At 47.9% G+C, this 21,480-nt stretch overlaps 1 protein-coding gene across 1 annotated transcript in view; it reads left to right on the forward strand.

Annotated features, from left to right (window-relative positions):
- The window catches only part of PRSS57 (serine protease 57), a 237,403-nt gene that overhangs the window by 146,339 nt on the left and 69,584 nt on the right, over nucleotides 1-21,480 (forward strand). The window contains exons 3-4 of the mRNA XM_075337881.1: nucleotides 17,262-17,406; nucleotides 17,503-17,763. Of these exons, the coding sequence (XP_075193996.1) occupies nucleotides 17,262-17,406; nucleotides 17,503-17,763 (406 nt within the window). The remainder of the gene's footprint in view (nucleotides 1-17,261; nucleotides 17,407-17,502; nucleotides 17,764-21,480) is intronic.

A 21,480-nucleotide genomic window follows, 5' to 3' on the forward strand; every position in this document is an offset into this window, starting at 1 on the left:
CCCCATATGGCCGCATTCTGCTATATACCCCATCCTGGTGTATGGCGACATCATGCTATATACCCCATCCTGGTGTATGGACGCATCCTGCTATATACCCCATGCTGGTGTATGACCGCTACCTGCTATATACCCCATCCTGGTGTATGGCCGCATCCTGCTATATACCCCCATCCTGGTGTATGGCCGCATCCTGTGGCACCCAAAAAAATTAATTGTTTATACTCACCTTACTTCACTCCAGCAGCATCAATCCTCCTCCCATCTGTGCCAGCAGCAGCGCCACTGACCTGTGTGGAGCCGGCCATGATCCCTGCAGCATCGCAATGTCCTCCTGTTTTTCCCAGCTGCAGCTGTGTGTGGAAACGTGCGTACAGTGATGACGTCATTGCTGTGCGCACCGCTAGCCTCCACATACAGCCGCTGCCAGCAGACAGGAGGACATCGCGATGCTGCAGTGATTGTGGCCGGTGAGTATACTGATTCACTGCACCCCGCGCTGATGATGATGCGCGGGGGACAGTGAATACAGCCGCACATGATCACTCCAGGCTGTAGTTGCCAGGGGTGATCATGAGGGACGGCTATTTAGTATGCGCGCATCCCCCGCCCATCATCCCGCCCACCTGTCAGCACTGGCTTTAGCTCTGAAAGAAGATGGGCGGAGGATGGGCGTGCACATGAAATGAGCGGGCCCACGTGGTCACAGTAGGCGCTGCTGTAGCCTGCTCGTGCCCCCGATGACCCGCAGCACCCTCAGTCACCGCAGCACCCTCATTCCCCGCAGTCCTACTATAAGATGCACCCCCCACTTTTCCCCAACATTTGGGGGGGAAAAGTGTGTCTTATAGTCGGAAAAATACGGTAATTGTCTGTGGCAAGATCATCAAAGTGATACACATTTTATCCAACAACCTATACTGGTTGGCCACCATTCTGGATCCACTGTACAAAGACAAATTTTCTTCTTCTTTTGGAGTCCCCAAAGGGTTGCACAATGGAATCCTTCAAAAGGATCATTGTAGATCAGTTGATGAAAACATCACCCTCAGACAACGCTGGCATCAGAGTTACCAGCTCTTTTCAACACCAAGAATTAATGGGGAGAGACACCAACACCAGGTCCAACAGAGTTGGGGGGAAAGTGTGTGCAAACTGGGCCATTTTCAATAAACCAGGACATCAGCAAGGGCTATCTGTGCCTGTAGCAATGCCAGAGAACAATAGAGGAAAATAGGGTTTTTTTGAGCCGCGCCAATGATCACTTCTCCCACAAAGGTCCCACAAAGACTTTGCTAAATCTGAAGTCACAGTACGTGATCATTGAATATGGCCACCTGGTGTGGACTTCAGGCAGAGACTGAGCAGCAAACAGCGCTGACGTCACTCATGATTAGAGATGAGCGAACCGGCCGCGGTTCGGCTCGAGCTCGGTTTGCCGAACGGAGGTCGGGTTCGGGTTCGGTTCGGCGAACCGGTTCGGCGAACCACTCAAACCCCATAGTAAACAATGGGAGGCAATCACAAACACATAAAAACGCATTATAAATTTACACATACAGTTAATAAACATTGCCATAACACTTACCTGTCCCCGGGATGCGTCCTGCACTCTGTCTCCCTCAGCTTTTCCATCGGTAATCGCTGCATCCTCCGGGAACACCAGCAGTGATGCAGGACCTATCGTGACGTCAACATGTGACCAGTCACGAGTCTATTATCTCATTGGCTACAGACTTGTCACATGACTATGACGCGTCATGCTAGGACCTGTCATTGCATCTCTCTGTTACACGGTGCACGTTTGTGTATCGCCGTGTACCGGCGACATGCTCTCGCACAAGGTCGACTCCCCGCTCTGCTTCCCCGTTCCCTTAAGGTACCGTCACACTAAGCGACACTCCAGCGATCCCACCAGCAACCTGACCTGGCAGGGATTGCTGGAGCGTTGCTACACGGGTTGCTGGTGAGCTGTCAAACAGGCAGATCTCACCAGCAACAAGTGACCAGCCCCCAGCCAGCAGCGACGCGTGGAAGCGATGCTGCGCCTGGTAACTAAGGTAAATATCGGGTAACCAACCCGATATTTACCTTGGTTACCAGCGCACACCGCTTAGCGCTGGCTCCCTGCACTCCTAGCTAGAGTACACATCGGGTTAATTTTACCCGAAGTGTAGTCTGGCTATGTGTGCAGGGAGCAGGGAGCCGGCACTGACAGCATGAGAGCGGCGGACGCTGGTAACGAAGGTAAATATCGGGTAACCAAGGAAAGGGCTTCTTGGTTACCCGATGTTTACCGTAGTTACCAGCGTCTGCAGAAGCCGGCTCCTTACCGGCTGACACAGCCGGTCAATAACTGAGATCACTGTTGCCATAGCAACGCGCTTGGTAGCGGTGACGATGACGTCCCGCTACCAGCACGCAGCGGCACCAGAATCACCTGATCAGAGCAGCGTTGCCATGGCAACCCGTGCCACCGCTTACAGCTGGGAGCCTGTGGTCACTCTCACAGAGTGATTTCTGCACGGAGCACAGCGTCCTTTCTCCCATGTGTCGCGGGCAGAGGAGGTGACGCTGCGCTCTCCCACTGCTCGGGTCCGGCTGCTGCTGCTGCGGCTGCTGCTGCTCGGTGGTGGCTCGAGCAGTGGGCCAGATCCCGGGGACTCGAGCGGCGTTCCTCGCCCGTGAGTGAAAAGGGGGGTTGATTGTGGAGATTTTAGATATTGTCCGTGACGCCACCCACGGTTGTGGTGATATTGGTGACACCACCGCTGCTCTAGACGGGGTTCCCGGGAGCGGTGACAGGGAGCAGCTTTGATGGTAGTTCTCCCCTCCGTGGGTAGGGGGTTGGTTGTCCCTCGGCCCGGTGATGGGGTAGGTAGGGATGGATGGCAGGCGGGTTAAGGGGCCTGGTGAGGTGCAGGGTCGCGGGGACAGCGCTGTGCCGCACGGCACGGTGGTACTCACTCAGCCAATGATGAGGACACAGTTCTCGGTAAAACACACGGCTGGATGGACGGGTCCCACAGACGGCTGTGGTGTTGTTTCTCCCGGCAGGTTGATGGTGACTGCCTTTCCCTGCACCTGTGTAGTGTGTACGGTTCCAATGGGTTCCCACCGGTAACCCGCTCACCGGCTTGGATATGGGCCGGAGGAGCCCCTTTTGCCCGCAGGCTCTGGCCCTGGGAAACGGTTGCCTTGGCGGTGGCGGTGTCTCCCTCTCCTGGTCGGACTGTTGCCTTTTGTCGCGACTTGGCTGCTGGGAAACCCAGGAGGTTCCCTTCGCTAACGGATTTAGCAAATTCACGGCGACTCCTAGCCTTGCCGGGGTCCGTAAGCCCCTGCCAGATGGTGCTGACTTCTCTTTGTGTACCGGTCCGGTAGCGCCGGGCCACCGCCCGTCCACGGTCCTTGCGGTAAACTCCGATAGGCCACTCCTGCAGACGGTCACCACCGTCTGCCAACCTTGCTGCTCCGTCCGGGCCACCACCCGGACTAACTTCAGACTGCTCGACTGCTACTTTTCCTCCTTCCACTTCCACCTCTAACACTGATCTGACTGTTTTCCTGCCTCCAGGACTGTGAACTCCTCGGTGGGTGGAGACCAACCGCCTGGCTCCACCCCCTGGTGCGGACACCAGCCCCTGGAGGAAGGCAACAAGGGTTTTGTGTCTGACTACGGTGTGCCTGCTGGGAGTGTGGGGTGTGTTGGCGTTGTTCTCTGTGGCCCCTGGCTTGTCCAGCGCGCCACACATGCAGCTGTGCTGTCTGATGGAGCAGACAGAGCTGCATGTGTTGAAGGAGAAAGAAGACAGAAGAGCATGGCTCGTGGAGGGGTGACAGGAGGTAATAAAGATGGAGTCTCTAAGTGTGTCTGTGTATTTATTTCTATTAAAGTATTTTTTCGCTGTGTGGTGTTTTTTTTTAACCCTTTATTGGAGATTCTTAATGGCCGGGTCAAACGTGCCTTACATTAAGAATCTCTGACTTAATACTAGCTAGTAAAACAAAGCTAGTAATAACTCATGATTACCCAACAAGCCACCTGGCTTCAGGGCTGTTGGAAGAGTTGGATACAGCGCCAGATGATGGCACTTCTATGAAAGCGCCATTTTCTGGGGCGGCTGCGGACTGCAATTCGCAGCAGAGGGGCCCAGAAACCTCGGGCTAACCTGTGCTGCGGATCCAATCCCCAGCTGCCTAGCTGTACCCGGCTGGACACAAAAATGGGGCGAAGCCTGCGTTGTTTTGTTTTTTTTTTAATTATTTCATAAAATTCATGAATTAAGTAAAAAAAAGGGCTTCCCTATATTTTTAGTTCCCAGCCGGGTACAAATAGGCAGCTGTGGGTTGGGGGCAGACCGTACCTGCCTGCTGTACCTGGCTAGCATACAAAAATATGGCGAAGCGCACGTCATTTTTTTTGTAGTTTTTTGGCAAAAAAAATAAAAAATGCTTCCCTGGATCTTCCATTGCCAGTGAAGGTAACATCAAGCAGTGGGGGTTAGCAGACAGTAGCTGCTTGGATTACCCTTAGCTAGCAATACAAAAAATGCAGCGGGAGCCCATATATATTTTTTTTTAATTATTTATTTAAATAACTAAAAACAAAAAGGGCTTCCCTGTATTTTGATTGCCTGACATCACAGTGCTGTAAAAATAAATCATTAAAAAAAATGACGTAGCGCTCCGCGGTATTTTTGATTCTCAGTGCAGATAAAACAGACAGCTACGGGTTGCCACCCCCATCTGCCTGGCGTTACCTTGGCTGGCAATCAAAATACAGGGAAGCCCATTAATTTTTTTTATTTAAAAAATAGTTAAAAAAAAATGACGTTGGGTCCCCATTGATAGCCAGCTAGGGTAAAGCAGACGGCTGTAGCCTGAAAACCACAGCTGGCAGCTTTAACGTGGTTGGGGATCCAATGTGGAGGTCACCCTAGGCTCTTTTTTTAAAATTATTTTATTAATAATTACAAAAAAAGTAGGGTCCCCTCAAATTGGATCACCAGCCAAGGTAAAGCGGACAGCTGTGGTCTGGTATTCTCAGGGTGGGAAAGTCCATAGTTATTGGGCCTTCACAGCCTAAAAATAGCAGGCCGCAGGCACCCCAGAAGTGGCGCATCCACTAGATGCGCCAATCCTGGCGCTTCACCCCAGATCATCCCGTGCCCTGGTGCAGTGGCAAACGGGGTAATAAATGGGGTTGATACTAGCTGTAAAGTCACCTAACATCAAGCCCAGCAGTTTGTGATGTCATGGCGTCTATCAGATACCCGACATCACAAACTGTCAGTACTGACAAAAAAAATGTATTTGAAAAAACACTCCCCAAAACATTCCCTCTTTCACCAATTTATTATAAGGAAAAAAAATAAAGGGGTCCCACGATGACTCTGGACCATATACAATATGGGGGTACATGCTCAGGGAACGTATCCCCCATTTTCTAGGAGTGCAAACCCTCCATGTGAGGAGTGTGGGTGCAATGAATCTGCACCCACTCTCCCCGGGTCCACAGCAGCAGAGTCCATGTCGTAACTGTTGCTACCAAAGCTGCAATGCCCTGCTCATGATGTAAGGGCATGCCTAATCAGGAGAACTATTCTACATTTCCAAATATTGGTATTTGCTGATATTATTGCTATTCCACCTACTATATATTGGGGATAGGATCTTGGAGATGGAATACCCCTTTAAGTCCAGTTATCCTGCTGAATGAATACTAAACAACAGAGCTCGCTATTTAGACGTGTTTTCTTGTGGCGTATAACGGACTCTCATGTTTGGTAGTCGTTCAGCAGGGCAACTATAAAATCAAATACCTCCATTTGGAAATGTAGTATAGCTCTCCTGATCAACTATGTTCCTTACCTCATGAGCAGGGCATTGCAGTAGATTACAGATGTATGGTTACCGCCACTCACTGTGTCTGAACACAGGAAGCTGAGCTGACAGCCGCTCTGTGCATGCGGCAGCGTCTATTGTGAAGGAGGGGGCCGCGGGGGATCAACACTGCACAGGTACCGTGGGACACCGTGGAACACCGGAGGGGTTATAGAGGGTGACCTGGCAGGGCCTGGGGAGGAGTTTTCTGTCGCATGTGTCATGGCACATGCAAAAGAAATTAGAGTAGTAGGGTGAATGCGGCTGGCGCGCTGCTTTGCACGCGGCCATCTTGGATTTCCGGGAGGGGGAGGGGGGGCAGTTTGGCGACACCGGAGGACCGGAGGGGACCGGGGAGGAGATTTATCTCCCATCTGATATGTTTGTTGATGCCAGATGGGAGATAAATAATTTTTTACCAGCGCTGTCATTTACTGTAACATGATCACCCGTATACGGTGTATACCGGTGATCACGTGAGCGGGGATCGGAAAAACCGTCCTGAATCATGATCCCAAGAGATTTTCTGACGCTGGGGGGCGCTATTCACTTATTTCTGCCTGCTGTTTATAAACAAAACAATCACTGATCTCGGGGAGACCAGCCAGAGAAAACACTGCCAGCAGCCAGCGAGGGCGCTCAAGACAGTGAAATCCCAGGTGCATTGCCCCCTGGGAAATATGCAAATCAAAAAGGTCCGTGGAGCCTCTGTTAGGAGTCTCAACACAGAAACCAGCCAGATATCCCTCCGGGAAGGGCCCAGCCAAGGGGTGACTCTTTTTAGGAGACCACCATATTAAGTGGCCCTTTTAGTCAATATCCAACTTTTTGACAAGTTTAAAGATATGACAAGGGAAATACCAAGGCCAGGTATCCATCCACAGACAGCCGTTTCGGGGTATTGCCCCTCATCAGTGTGGAGTAGGATTCTGGCCGGGTGGGAGCAATGCCTAGTAGACCAACAAAACAAAACAATCACTGATCTCGGGGAGACCAGCCAGAGAAAACACTGCCAGCAGCCAGCGAGAGCACTCAAGACAGTGAAATCCTAGGTCCATTGCCCCCTGGGAAATATGCAAATCAAAAAAGGTCCATGGAGCCTCTGCTAGGAGTCTCAACACAGAAACCAGCCAGATATCCCTCCGGGAAGGGCCCAGCCAAGAGGTGACTCTTTTTAGGAGACCACCATAACCACCATATTAAGTGGCCCTTTTAGTCAATATCCAACTTTTTGACAAGTTTAAAGATATGATAAGGGAAATACCAAGGCCAGATATCCATCCACAGACAGCCGTTTCGGGGTATTACCCCTCATCAGTGCGAAGTAGGATTCTGGTCGGGTGGAAGCAATGCCTAGTAGACCAACAAAACAAAACAATCACTGATCTCGGGGAGACCAGCCAGAGAAAACACTGCCAGCAGCCAGCGAGGGCGCTCAAGACATTGAAATCCTAGGTGCATTGCCCCCTGGGAAATATGCAAATCAAAAAAGGTCCGTGGAGCCTCTGTTAGGCCGGTTTCACACATCCGGCTTTTTGCCATTTTGCCGGATCCGGCGCTCTCCCGTACAGTTAATACAGTACAATGACAGCGCAACAAGCGCCGGTCACGTGCTGTCATGTGACCGGCGCATGTGACCCGGAAGTTACAGCGCTGTCATTGTACTGTATTATCTGTACGGGAGAGCACCGGATCCGGCAAAACGGCAAAAAGCCGGATGTGTGAAACCGGCCTTAGGAGTCTCAACACAGAAACCGGCCAGAATCCTACTCCACACTGATGAGGGGCAATACCCCGAAATGGCTGTCTGTGGATGGATACCTGGCCTTGGTATTTCCCTTGTCATATCTTTAAACTTGTCAAAAAGTTGGATATTGACTAAAAGGGCCACTTAATATGGTGGTTATGGTGGTCTCCTAAAAAGAGTCACCCCTTGGCTGGGCCCTTCCCGGAGGGATATCTGGCTGGTTTCTGTGTTGAGACTCCTAACAGAGGCTCCACGGACCTCTTTTGATTTGCATATTTCCCAGGGGGCAATGCACCTAGGATTTCACTGTCTTGTGCGCCCTCGCTGGCTGCTGGCAGTGTTTTCTCTGGCTGGTCTCCCCGAGATCAGTGATTGTTTTGTTTTGTTGGTCTACTAGGCATTGCTCCCACCCGGCCAGAATCCTACTCCACACTGATGTGGGGGCAATACCCCAAAACGGCTGTCTGTGGATGGATACCTGGCCTTGGTATTTCCTTTGTCATATCTTTAAACTTTTCAAAAAGTTGGATATTGACAAAAAAGGGCCACTTAATATGGTGGTCTCCTAAAAAGAGTCACCCCTTGGCTGGGCCCTTCCCGGAGGGATATCTGGCTGGTTTCTGTGTTGAGACTCCTAACAGAGGCTCCACGAACCTTTTTTGATTTGCATATTTCCCAGGGGGCAATGCAACTATGATTTCACTGTCTTGAGCGCCCTCGCTGGCTGCTGGCAGTGTTTTCTCTGGCTGGTCTCCCCGAGATCAGTGATTGTTTTGTTTTGTTGGTCTACTAGGCATTGCTCCCACCCGGCCAGAATTCTACTCCACACTGATGAGGGGCAATACCCCGAAACGGCTGTCTGTGGATGGATACCTGACCTTGGTATTTCCCTTGTCATATCTTTAAACTTGTCAATAAGTTGGATATTGACTAAAAGGGCCACTTAATATGGTGGTTATGGTGGTCTCCTAAAAAGAGTCACCCCTTGGCTGGGCCCTTCCCGGAGGGAGATCTGGCTGGTTTCTGTGTTGAGACTCCTAACAGAGGCTCCACGGACCTTTTTTGATTTGCTGTTTATAAATGGCGGATTAGAATAAGGCTACATTCACACGACCGATCCGTTTTTGCAGTCCGCAAAAAACAGTCCATTTTTTTTCACGGGTGCATCCGTGTGGCAGCCATTTCCGTTCAATATTGTTAGGTCCGGGTGGTGGATCCACTGGGCCGTGCACCCCACCGGAGGCCTGGGTGCATGGTTGCCGGAGCACTAGCATGGCATGGACTGCGTCCCACAGGGGACGGGTAGAACAGTCACTGGGGCATCAGAGTTCCTGGAGACAGTGCAGGAATCTGGCACAGGTGCCGGGTAGGAATGTCAGGGAATAGTATTGATCACAGGACACGGCACAAGGGGGACCTGAGCACCTAGCTTTCAAGACAAGGCTTACAAGACACGTTGATCAGGCCCCGCCCACATGGCGAGGCCAGTCTTATATACCCAGCACAGCCTCATGTCATATCCTGCTGCAGCAGTGCTGGGCCCATAAGACCAGGTGAGTGGGCGCGGCCCGACCCTATACAGAAGCATGAGTCAGACACATGAAACTGGGGACAGGACACAGGAAAGCACGAGCGGGAGCGGCAGCCGTGACTGGTGGACACGTGGACCGGATCAGTGGGTAAGGAGCTGTGCCGTGCAGGTGCGACCAGATCAGTGTGTAAGGAGCGGTGCTGTGCAGGTGCGACCGGATCAGTGGGTAAGGAGTGGTGCCGGGATGATGTGACCGGATCAGTGGGTAAGGAGCGGTGCCGAGGCATCGGGAGCGTGACACGTATACGGTCCGTATGTCATCTGTTTGTCATCCGTGTGCCTTCCGTTTTTTTGGCGTACTGCCAAAAAGCTGAAGGAGGGAAAATATATAAATTTATCCAGGATCCATAGCTTCAACCTACATGAGGCGGTCACATGTTCACTCCAGTGCCATTTTCTACTGCTTTTCACAGTGTAGAGCGCTCTGGTGATTTTCTTGTGCTTGTACACTTCATATCAGTCTTTTCTTTCATTATAATGGCAGAAAGACACATAATGTCCCACTCTCCTGCATTTTGTAATTTTGCACCCTTTGGTGCTTTTCATGTGGCACTAAGGGGTGCTTAGCCTTGTATTTACCAAAAAAATAAATAAATTTATAAAAAAATTGACGTGGGGCTCCCCCTATTTTTGATAGCCAGCTAGGGTAAAGCAGACGGCTGCAGCCTGCAGACCACAGCTGGCAGCTTCACCTTGGCTGGTAATCCAAAACTGAGGGCACCCCACGCTGTTATTTTAAATTAAATAAATAATTAAAAAAAAACAAACAACACATGGGGGTCCCCCCAAAATTGGATCACCAGCCAAGGTAAAGCAGACAGCTTTGGTCTGATATTCTCAGACTAGGGAGGTCCATGGTTATTGGACTCTCCCCAGCCTAAAAATAGCAGGCCGCAGCCGCCCCAGAAGTGGCGCATCCATTAGATGCGCCAATCCTGGTGCTTCGCCCCAGCTCATCCCGTGCCCTGGTGCGGTGGCAAACGGGGTAATATATGAGGTTAATACCAGATGTGTAATGTCACCTGGCATCAAGCCCTGGGGTTTGTGAGGTCAGGCGTCTATCAGATACCCGACATCACAAACCCAGTCAGTAATAAAAAAAAAAAATAGACGACAAACAGATTTTTATTTGAAAAAACACTCCCCAAAACATTCCCTCTTTCATCAATTTATTAGAAAGAAAAACAAATCCAGGTCTGCTGTAATCCAATAAGGCGTTACCATGACGATCCATACCATAGTCACTGTCCCAGTCAATGAAGAACAGAATGTTCCCCATTGGCTGGGAGAGCAGTGCAGTGACCTGAGCTATCATCAATAGGTCAGCCCAGGTCACTGCAGGGCATGACAAGTGCTGCTGTCAGGAGCGAGGTACATTACCTGCGGTGACGATCTCCTGCACTGCTGACAGCAGACCTGTCACTGACTTCAATGACCTCTGACGTCACAGCCAAGTATTGCAAGAGCCCGTTACGTCTCCGCTAGTTATAGTCTCGGGCCGCAGTGAGAGATGTGAAGCGGCGGCCATGGAAGACCGTGTCAGCGCTGAGGTCGGGAGGGCAGGACTTTATCACCGCAGGTAAGCCGAGCGGGGCTATGTGTGTGGAGTGCAAGGTGGGCGGAGCCTAGCGGTGCCATGTGTGCAGAGTGCCAGGTGGGCGGAGCCTAGCGGGGCTATGTGTGCGGAGTGCCAGGTGGGCGAAGCCTAGCGGTGTAATGTGTGCGGAGTGTGAGGTGGGCGGAGCCTAGCGGGGTAATGTGTGCAGAGCGCCAGGTGGGCGGAGCCTAGCGGGGCCATGTGTGCAGGCTGCGGAGTGCGAAGTGGGTGGAGCCTAGCGGGGCCATGTGGAGCTGAGGACGTCAGTGCCGGGGAGTGCATGGCTGGGGACAGGTGAGTGTGAGTGTGAGTGAGTGTTTGTGTGTACATGCCGAGTGCAGGAGGGGGCGGAGCCCAGCGGGGAAGTGTCGGCTCCCTGCACACGTAACCAGGGTAAACATCTGGTTACTAACCAAAGCGATTTGCTTGGATACCCGATATTTATCTTGGTTACCAGCTTACCGGAGGCTGCCAGCGATGGCTCCCTGCACACTGTAGCTGTAAAAAGCCACGCTTTTGGTGATAGAACCGTTCTCGAACGTAACTCGAGCTGCCGAACTTTTAGCAAAAAGCTCGAGCTCTAGTTCAATCTAGAACACCCCCCAAAATCACTCGAACCGTGAACTGGCGAACCTCGAACTGCGCTCAACTCTACTCATGATAGTTGCGGCCACAGTTGGAGGTTCCCATGGTCTTTCGCCTGTGACCTAAGGTAACTTGACCTCAGATGACTTTGTTAAACTCAGTTACCTCATGTTTTCTAATGACAAGCTATTTATATTTTTAAAGAAATTTTTGGATAATATGAAGTTGTCATATCTAGTATTTTTAATTATCTCACGATGAGACTTTTACAGTTCGGGTCCACCCATCATTAATGTCTGGCCATTCTTATAATGGAGCTGATAGTCAGCGCAGTCAATTGATACATACTGATTTAATGATGACTCTGTGTTTAGGGTTCACGCTTATTGGCTTATTGCTGGGCATGTAGGTTCTATGACAAGGGAGCAAAGTTAGGGAGAGCTCACCATGCTGATGATATAATCCACATGCCGTGAAGTCCTAGAAAGGTGCTGGTGTCGCTGGTTAGAAAAGATCATTCAGACACATTTAGCCCAGAAAAATTGTGGGTTAACAACAAAAAACTTTCATTTAAAAACATGTTAAAAGCATACAAAAACCGCTGAATAGGAAGAGCTGATGCGTTTCTGTCGTTAAGTGTCACTCTAAACTTCCCACGACTAAGGCTATGTGCGCACGTTGCATACAGTCACTTCAGAAATTTCTGCAGCGATCTGAAGAGCACATGTGCGCTTTAAATCGCTGCAGAAAATGTCCGTAGTGAAAAAAAAAGCCGATTCCATGCGCTCTGACTGCAGCTCCTCCCATAGACAGAGGAGGGGCTGCCGGCAAAGCGCACGGAAGAAGTGACATGTCACTTCTTAGAACGCGCGCTTCGGGCAGCAGCCAAAACGCTGCATTCTAATACGCCACGTGCGCACGGCCCCTGCACAATCTCCATAGATTATGCAGGGGACGCAGGACGCATGCAGTTACGCTGCGCTACAAAGCGCAGCGTAACTGCATGTAATTACGCAACGTGCGCACATAGCCTAAGGGCGTCTCTGAACACCATAAACTTGTCAGTTTTCAAAAACAGTGGTTTTTGTAAGCTTTTAACATGTCTTTGAATAAAAGTTTTTTGTGTTTAACACACATTTTTTCCTGGATTGGACATACCTGAATTGTTTTCTCTCAGGTCTTCTATATGTGGGTAGCTGACATTTCTTTTTAGGTTACAGGTGTCACTTGTAGTTCGCCATCATTGTGTTTCTCCGCTGAATAATATATGTTGTGAACTTACTGTAGCTACTGTTGAAACTAGAAATTTACATAAGAAAATAGTGGAAGATCACCACGCTGTATGTAGTAGTTTTAGTCCATGATATGGGAAATGGGTGCCAGATCCTCTGGTAAGGCGTCGACCAGAAAAATAGAAATGAAGGAGTGAAGGAACGGCGTCTTCCAAAGAGGGATGAGTAAAATAAAAAATCTTTATTCACAGCATTTTAAAAACACTAAAAAAAACCTGCAGCATGGTAACACTGATGCGTTTCTGGCGCTCAAAAAGACGCCCTTAGTCATAGGAATAAACCACACTTAGTGCAAAACTCCGTTACTTTACTTAACGCATGCGCAGTTGCCCTGTTCTTTGGACTTAGTCCCAAAACCACACAGAATTCAGCCCAAAAACTGAGAAGCAGACCAACGAGTGGCACGCCGCGACCGGGAAGCAGATGTGGAAGAATCCGGCCGAGGCACGGCAGGATCTCGGCCTGTAACAGTTTGGCTGTATGCTTATGATCATTGTCCATTTAGAAGACCCATTTCCGCCCAAGCTTTAAGTTCCTGGTTGGTGTCTTGAGATTTTGTTCAGTACTGCCACGTAACCTTCTTTCCTCAAGATGACTTCTATTTTGTGAAGCGTACCAGTCCCCCTGGAGCAAAAAAAACCCACAACATGAAGCTGCCACCCCATGTTTCACAGTTGGGATGGTGTTCATAGGCTTCAAAGCTTCTCCCTTTTTACTCCAAACACAATAATGGTCATTATGGCCAAGCAGTTCAATTTCAGTTTCGTCAGACCACATGACATGCCTCCAAAACTTAAGGTCTGTGTTCCTGTGTGCATTTGCAAACATTAATCTGGCTTTTTTGTTTTTTTAGAGTAATCACTTATTCCTAGTAGAGTGGCCTTTCAGCCCATATTGATACAGTTATTTTTTCACTGTGGATAATGACACAATCTTACCAACTTCTGCCAGCATCTTCACAAGGTTTTTTGCTTTTGTTCCTGGGTTGATATGCACATGTCTAACCAAAGCACTTTCATTTCTGGTACACAGAACCCATCTCCTTTCTGAGAGGTATGATGGCTGGACATTCCCATCTTGTTTGTACTTGCGTACAATTGTTTGTACAGTTGAACGAGGCACCTTCAGGTATTTGGAAATTGCACCCAAGGATAAACCAGATTTGTGCAAGTCCACAATCTTATTCCTGAGATCTTTGCTGATTTTTTTTTTTCATTTTCCCATGATGCTACACAAGGAAGCAGTATGTTTCAGATGTGCATTAGGCTATGTGTCCACGTTGCTTTTTACCTGCTTTTTACCTGCTTTTTCAACTGCAGCGTTTAATGCCAAAATGGATGTGTTCTGCTCTTCAAGCTTAGTCTGTGGGAATTTGGGTTGGGTTGCCCAAATTTCTGCCACAAAAAGGCTGCAGTTTGAACTGCATAGTGGGGTTTAGAAACCCAAATTCCCACAGAATAAGCTTGAAGAGCAGAACACATCCATTTTGGCATTAAACGCTGCAGTTGAAAAAGCAGCAAAAAAGCAGGTAAAAAGCAACGTGGACGCATAGCCTTAAAATACATCCACAGGTGTGTCTCTAATTAACTCAGATGTTGCCAATAAACCTATCAGGAGCTTCCAAAGACATGACATCATCATATGGGCTGCCCCATATTTAAAGGCAAAGTACTCTTAGTTTATGTAAACTTTTGACTTTGCAGAAAGTAATAAAAATGCCTTAAAACATTCTCTCTCATTATTCCGGCATTTGGCATATATAGAAAATATTCGTAATTCTAATTGACCTAAAATGAGAAACGTTTATTCTGTTTTCATGCCAGATAGGAAGAAAGACATGTAGATATGTCTTTTTAAACAATGTATGTAAACTTCTGGTTTCAACTGTATAAGCAGTTCTCTGATTTTCATGCATGCATCTACTGTGTGCATATAGGAAATTATGGATGATTCACCACTAACTGTATTGGGGCGTTATACTTGAATATTACAGTAGTTCTGCAATAACCACTTTGTGGGAAAACAATCCAAGTCTCTGGGCAGCCATAGCCTAAAGGCCCCTTTACACTAAACAACTTACCAGCGATCCCAACAACGATACAACCTGATAGGGATCGCTGGTAAGTTGCTAGGAGGTTGCTGGTGAGAGGTCACACAGTCAGACGCTCCAGCGATCCCACCAGCAACCTGACCTGGCAGGGATCGCTGGAGCATCGCTACACGGGTTGCTGGTGAGCTGTCACTAGCAACCAGTGACCAGCCCCCAGCCAGCAGCGACGCACTGAAGCGATGCTGCGCTTGGTAACTAAGGTAAATATCGGGTAACCAACCCGATATTTACTTTGGTTACCAGCGCACGCAGCTACACGTGCAGAGAGCAGGGAGCAGCGCACACCGCTTAGCGCTGGCTCCCTGCTCTCCTAGCTACAGTACACATCGGGTTAATTACCCGATGTGTGCTGTAGCTACACGTGCAGAGAGCAGGGAGCAGCGCACACTGCTTAGCGCTGGCTCCCTACTCTCCTAGTTACAGCACACATGGGGTTAATTACCCGATGTGTACTCTGCTACACGTGCAAGGAGCAGGGGCCGGCACTGACCGTGAGAGCGGCGGAGGCTGGTAACGAAGGTAAATATCGGGTAACCAATGACAGGGCTTCTTGGTTACCCGATGTTTACCGTGGTTACCAGTGTCCGCAGAAGCCAGCTCCTGCTGCCTGCACATTTAAGTCCCCTTTACACACTGAGACTTTCTAGCGATCATGCTGCACAGCGGGAAACAAAGGACCAAAGAATGGTCCTGAACGATTTGTAACGATCAGCAACTTCACAGCAGGGGCCAGGTCGCTGATGTGTTTCACACACTGCAATGTCGCTGGGGAGGTCGCTATTACGTCACAAAACCGGTGACGTTACAGCGATGTCGTTGTGTGTAAAGCCACCTTTAATGACAACTGGCTGTCCCCATTAATCCTCTTAACATATTTAATGGTTGAACTCTGTGTGTAGTGACAGGTTTTAGGAATGATAACACCCCATTGTCAATTTATTAAGGCTGCTTTTACAAGTTATCACAACTTTTTTTGCCACAATTGTGGCAAAAAACGTCTTGCAAAAATTTTTCAAAAATTGCAGCAGAATCACTGCAATGTGTGAAAGTAGCCTATAAAAGTTGCCAACTTCTGCGTTGAGTGGTGAGTAGTGCTGGTAATGTCATGTTTGCACATAGCTAGAAAGACACATGAGCAATAGGATAGGGAAACTATACTTGCCGAATGTGCCCACTTCCTGACAATATGTATAGATGCAGTATCATTAGGGCTGCTTACCTCCCAATTCAGAATTGTCAAATAACCCCTTTAAGAGAATAATGGGTGGTGTGATACACAAATTAGGAAATGGCACTTTTTTGGGGGTCGGGGAAAGGCAATATTTTATGTGGGCTGGTGGGGTCAATGTGCCAGGGCTGTTTTTTAGTCCCAGTCCGGCCTGGGGGCATGTATGTGGCATGTGTCTTGTTTTTGACTGGCTTGAATGTGTCATGTGTGACTGGTGTGTATGCATCATGTGTCTAATATGTGATTGGTGTGTATGTGTCATGTGTATAATGTGTGATTAACGTGCGACTGGCATGTATGTAGAATGTGCCTAGTATGAGTATATGACTTATATGTAGGTGTCATATGTCTAATGAATTGACTGACTTGTATGTGTCATATGTCTAATGTGTGACTGGCGTATATGGGTCTAGGTTGTGACTGGCATGAATGTGGCATCTGTCTTGCATATGTTCACTGTCTTTGTGACTGAATATAATCTGTATAAAATTAGTGTATTTATATTTGTATATACTGTGCATATGTACAGTATATACACATATAATATACAAGAGGCTACTAGTACTTCAGTGAAAAAATAAAAAAGTGGTAGTGCTTAATGGAGCCTTTCGCAAGTTAAATACATATAGGTGAGAAAAGAATCCACTTTTTTGTTTACATTGATTTATTAAAGTGCTGCCTGTAATTTTTACATCAAATTATGTCGTACTGCTATTTTTGTATATATATCGGGAGCTTTGCCACCATAAAAGGAGATGGGCAAAGACATTTTTTCAACTGCGATTAATAGCTGTCAGTAACTGTCAATATGTAATGGTATGTCCACAGTAGATTTGTTGCATATTTTTTCACAGCAAATCCACACGTGTTACGTGAGCATTTTGCTGTGGATTTTCTTGTGGTTGTGTCAAATATTACATTGTAAAGGGTGAAATGTGCTGTGAATCTTCCACAAAGTTTTAGCAATATGTATTATTATTAATGAATTTCCTTATGTGTGAAGAAAGCTTCAATATTTTTTTTGGGGTGTATAAAAGTTATACTTATGTTCTCAGCAAACTACCGTAGTTAAAAAAACAATGGGGTGGGAGACACCAAAGCCGATTGTGGACAGGATACCTTTTAGCCTATGTCCGACCCTACTTGTGGCCATCATATAGACACTCAAATGGGGTGGCATTATATCTGCCTGAATGAGTCCTAATTCTGTCTTTTATTTTGGTAGACGTGTGGATATAGTACGTGTAGTACTTGGTGCTCATGATCTGCGTAACCCAGACAGATTTGTGCAAGTGCTGAATATCCAGGAATCTTTCACACATCCTGAATACAACCCCACAAGCTTTCAGAATGATATAAATCTTTTAAAGGTAAGATCTTGCTTTTCAAAAAATGGTTTACTTACTTGAGCATTTTTGTTTTTCTTTGCCTAAAACAAAAATCTATATTTTTTTTTATAATTCCAGTTAAACAGATCTGCTAATATAACTCCCTCTGTGAGAAAAATCTGCCTCCCTCTCAACAACTCAGATGTGAATCCTGGTTCTCCTTGCTCTGTCGCTGGCTGGGGTCAAGTTACTGATTTTGGAACTTTGCCTAGAGCTCTGATGGAAACAGATGTAAATGTGATCAGTCGTAGAGTTTGTAATCAGTTGTGGAGTCAGAACTTCTTTGATAGCATGGTGTGTACTGCTAGTCGTGGACCTCAAAGGCAAGGCTTTTGCTCTGTAAGTAAGAGTACTTTGTTCACTAATATTACTCACAGTTTCTCAGTTTCAAGGCTTGCTCACATAGACATATATTCTCTCACGCGAGGGATCAAAGTTTGAGCCAAGTGTCAGTTTACTGTAATCCACTTTTCTCGCATGGGAAGATTGAAGCACCGATGAGAAGATGGAGAACATAATTTCTCCATCTTCCCCATTGTCAGCGTATATCGGACTGCACTCAGAAGACATGTGAGTGCAGTCCAATGATTTCCATGTACACGTAGACTTGCATGAGTTTGTGTCATCTGATTATCTAATTCAAACGCAGAATTCTGTGATTTTTTTTTGTAAGACGACTCAGTATGAGAAAAAAAGCACAAGTTGTCACTGCCCCACAGTATAACATTGGACAGAGTGCTATCCAACAAGACATCAGATACCAATCGTCCATGTTATATTCCATGTGAGCAAGCCCTCAAGGTATGCTCACACTAGCTTTTTTTTTACAGTGGTCAAAACATCAATTTTTCAATGAAGAGCCTCCTTGTTTCTGCATTTTATTATTCAAGTGGTCTTTAGTCTAGATTTACTTTTATCTTTTTTTTTTTATTTTTTAAAACTTTTTTAAAACTTTTTTTTTATTTTACTAGGCCCCATAGGGGACTATAACGATCAGCAGTCTGATACTTCTACCGCTGTTAATATGGCGCTATCACATCTTGACAGCAACATTTAAGGTGTGAAAAGGAACGGGCGTATAGCGATTATGCTCGTGCCTAGCAGGCACACATGTCAGCTGTATAAATCAGCTGACATGTGTGCTGATGGCCACAAGCTGCTTGCAGCAGCCCGCGGGGATTAACACTATGACGGCTAGGACGTAATATTACTGCATGCGGTCGTTAAGGGGTTAAAGAGAACATCTCACCATGAAAATGCAGTCTAATCAATGCAGTCTAAGTAACAGAGCACGGGTAGCTGATTAGATGATGTATACAGTGCCTTAAAAAAGAATTCATACTCTGTGTGAACTTTTCCACATTTTGTCATGTTACACCCACAAATTTAGATGTCTTTCATTGGGATTTTATGTAATTATACCAACACTAAGTAGCAAGTATTTGTGTGTAAGGAAAATGATGTACGATTTTCTAAATATTTTTTTAAAAAATATATATCTGATAATTGTGACGTGCATTTGTATTCAACCTCCCTAAGTCAATACTTTGTAGGACCAGTTTTCATTGAAGTTACTGCTGCAAGTCTTTTGGATTACATTTGTCGCGGGCGGGGAGGCCTCTGCGCTTTCCCACTGCTCGGGTCCTGCTGCTGCTGCTACTGCTGCTTGGTGGTGGCTCGAGCGGTGGGCTGGATCCCGGGGACTCGAGCGGCGCTCCTCGCCCATGAGTGAAAAGGGGGTTGATTTTGGGGATTTGATATTGTCCGTGACGCCACTCACGGTTGTGGTGAGGTTTTGACACCACCGCTGCTCTGGACGGGGATCCCGGGAGCGGTGACAAGGAGCAGCTTGGATGTTGGTTCTCCCCTCCGTGGGTAGGGGGTTGGTTGTCCCGGGGCCCGGTGAGGGTTAGGGATGCAGACGGGTTACGGGGCCTGATGAGGTGCAGGGTCGCGGGGGCAGCGCGGTGCCGCACGGCACGATAGTACTCACTCAGCCAATGACAAAGACAAAGTCCTTGGTAAAACACACGGCTGGATGGACGGGGCCCACTGACGGCTGCGGTGGTTTCTGCTCCCGGCAGGTTGATGGTGACTGCCTTTCCCCGCACCTGTGTTGTGTTACGGTTCCAATGGCTTCCCACCGGTAACCCGCTCCCCAGCTTTGATGGATGCTGAGGGAGCCCCTTTTACCAGCAGGCTCTGGCCCTGGGAACTGTAGCCTTGGCGGTGACTGTGTTTCCCTTCACAGTTTGAGCTGTCGCCTTCTATCGGGACTTGGCTGCTGGGAAACCCCGGAGGTTCCCTTCGCTAACGGATTTGACAAATTGGACGGCGACTCCTAGCCTTGTCGGGGTCCGTAGGCCCTGCCGGATGGTGCTGGCTTCTCTTTGCTCGCCGGTCCGGTACCGCCGGGCCACCGCCCGTCCACGGTCCTTTCGGTTCACTCCAATTGGCCTCTCCTGCAGACCGTCACCACCGTCTGCCAACCTTGCTGTACCGTCCGGGCTACACACCCGGACGCCGTCAGACAGTTGCTCTTCTCCCACTTCCCTCCTCTCCTTTCAAACTCCAAAACTAATCTGCTCCTTTTTCCCACCTCCAGGACTGTGAACTCCTTGGCGGGCAGAGCCAAGCGCCTGGCTCCACCCCCTGGTGTGGACATCAGCCCCTGAAGGAAGGCAACAAGGGTTTTTGTTTGACTTTGGTGTGCCTAGCCGGGGTGTGGGGTGTGTTGGTGTTGTTCTGTGACAACCTGGCTTGTCCAGGGCGCCACACATCTCTACCAGCTTTTCTCATCTAGAGGCTGACATTTTTAATTATTCTTCTTTGCAAAAAAGCTCAAAAATCGTACCCTGATGAGATGAGGGGGGCTATGGCAAAATAAGATGGGACCAACAATGAGAATAGAACCTGCCACAAAGTGATATACAGGGAAAATTGCCAAGTTAAAGAGTCCAGCCTTTGAAGGAGGATCTGGAGAGAGAAAAGAACAGGAAACCTGAGGACATAGGGGAAACCGGTGGCCTTGATATGTGCACCTTCCTGAGGTAAGAGGAACTTGCTGTTATATGGTGACCCTTGCCGATGTAGGAGCGACCTTCCAGGGCATAGGCTTTCTGCCAGAGGTAAAGGGGGATATACTGAGGAGAGCAATGGCGTCACACAGGACCTGCTATCATATAGGAACATGCCACTATTGTGACACAGTCGTTTGCGCCTTCTGTTAGTGACTGACCTGTAAGTCAGAAGATTTGTGGAGAAGGTGCAGAGAGGACACACCAGTGTGGGATACCACCCTATTTTCCTCGGGGCACTGACACCTCAACTGGTTCTCCTTACCTGGGAACAAGTAAGGCCATCAGAAGGGAATCATGTGCATGGTATATCCTGCTCCAGCCAATCACAACCTCTACTGGTGTCACACTTTCTGTCTGAACCTTTCCGTCCATTATTTCAAAATAATACTGATACATTTTTAAAAATTTGATTGTTTGTGTTTCTTCTCTATGAAAGCCCACTGACTGCTGCCCTCTAGACCATGGCGTCCTGCCTGTATTTAGCTCCATCCATCTTCCCATGAACTCTGACCAGCTTCAATGTCCCTGCTGAGAGAAAGCATCCCCACACCATGTTGTGCCATGTTAGTTTTCTGGGGTCTCAGACTACAGGGGGCTGAATACAATGCACAGCAGAGGTTTCAGATTTATATTTTAAAATATTTTGAAAACCATGCGTAATTTCCTTTACACCTCACAAATAGTTGCCACTTTGGGTTAGTATAGTAAAATCTGAATAAAACACATTTTATTTGTGGGTATAAAGTGAAAAACTCTTCACGTGGTATGAATACTTTTTCAAGGCACTGTCATTTGTTATAAAATATATAACCTCTACTCTTTGGGGGATTTTCTGTCCAGTGGGCCGGTCATTGACTGACAGCTTTCTTTGTATATGACTTCATACAGAGATATCTGTCAGTCACTGTTAGGACCGCCCACTGGACTGAAAATCCCACCAAGAAGAGAATTTAAATTATTAAAACACAGGGTATGC

The sequence above is a fragment of the Anomaloglossus baeobatrachus genome, chromosome 1 (genome assembly GCF_048569485.1).
Source record: "Anomaloglossus baeobatrachus isolate aAnoBae1 chromosome 1, aAnoBae1.hap1, whole genome shotgun sequence".
Taxonomy (NCBI): domain Eukaryota; kingdom Metazoa; phylum Chordata; class Amphibia; order Anura; family Aromobatidae; genus Anomaloglossus; species Anomaloglossus baeobatrachus.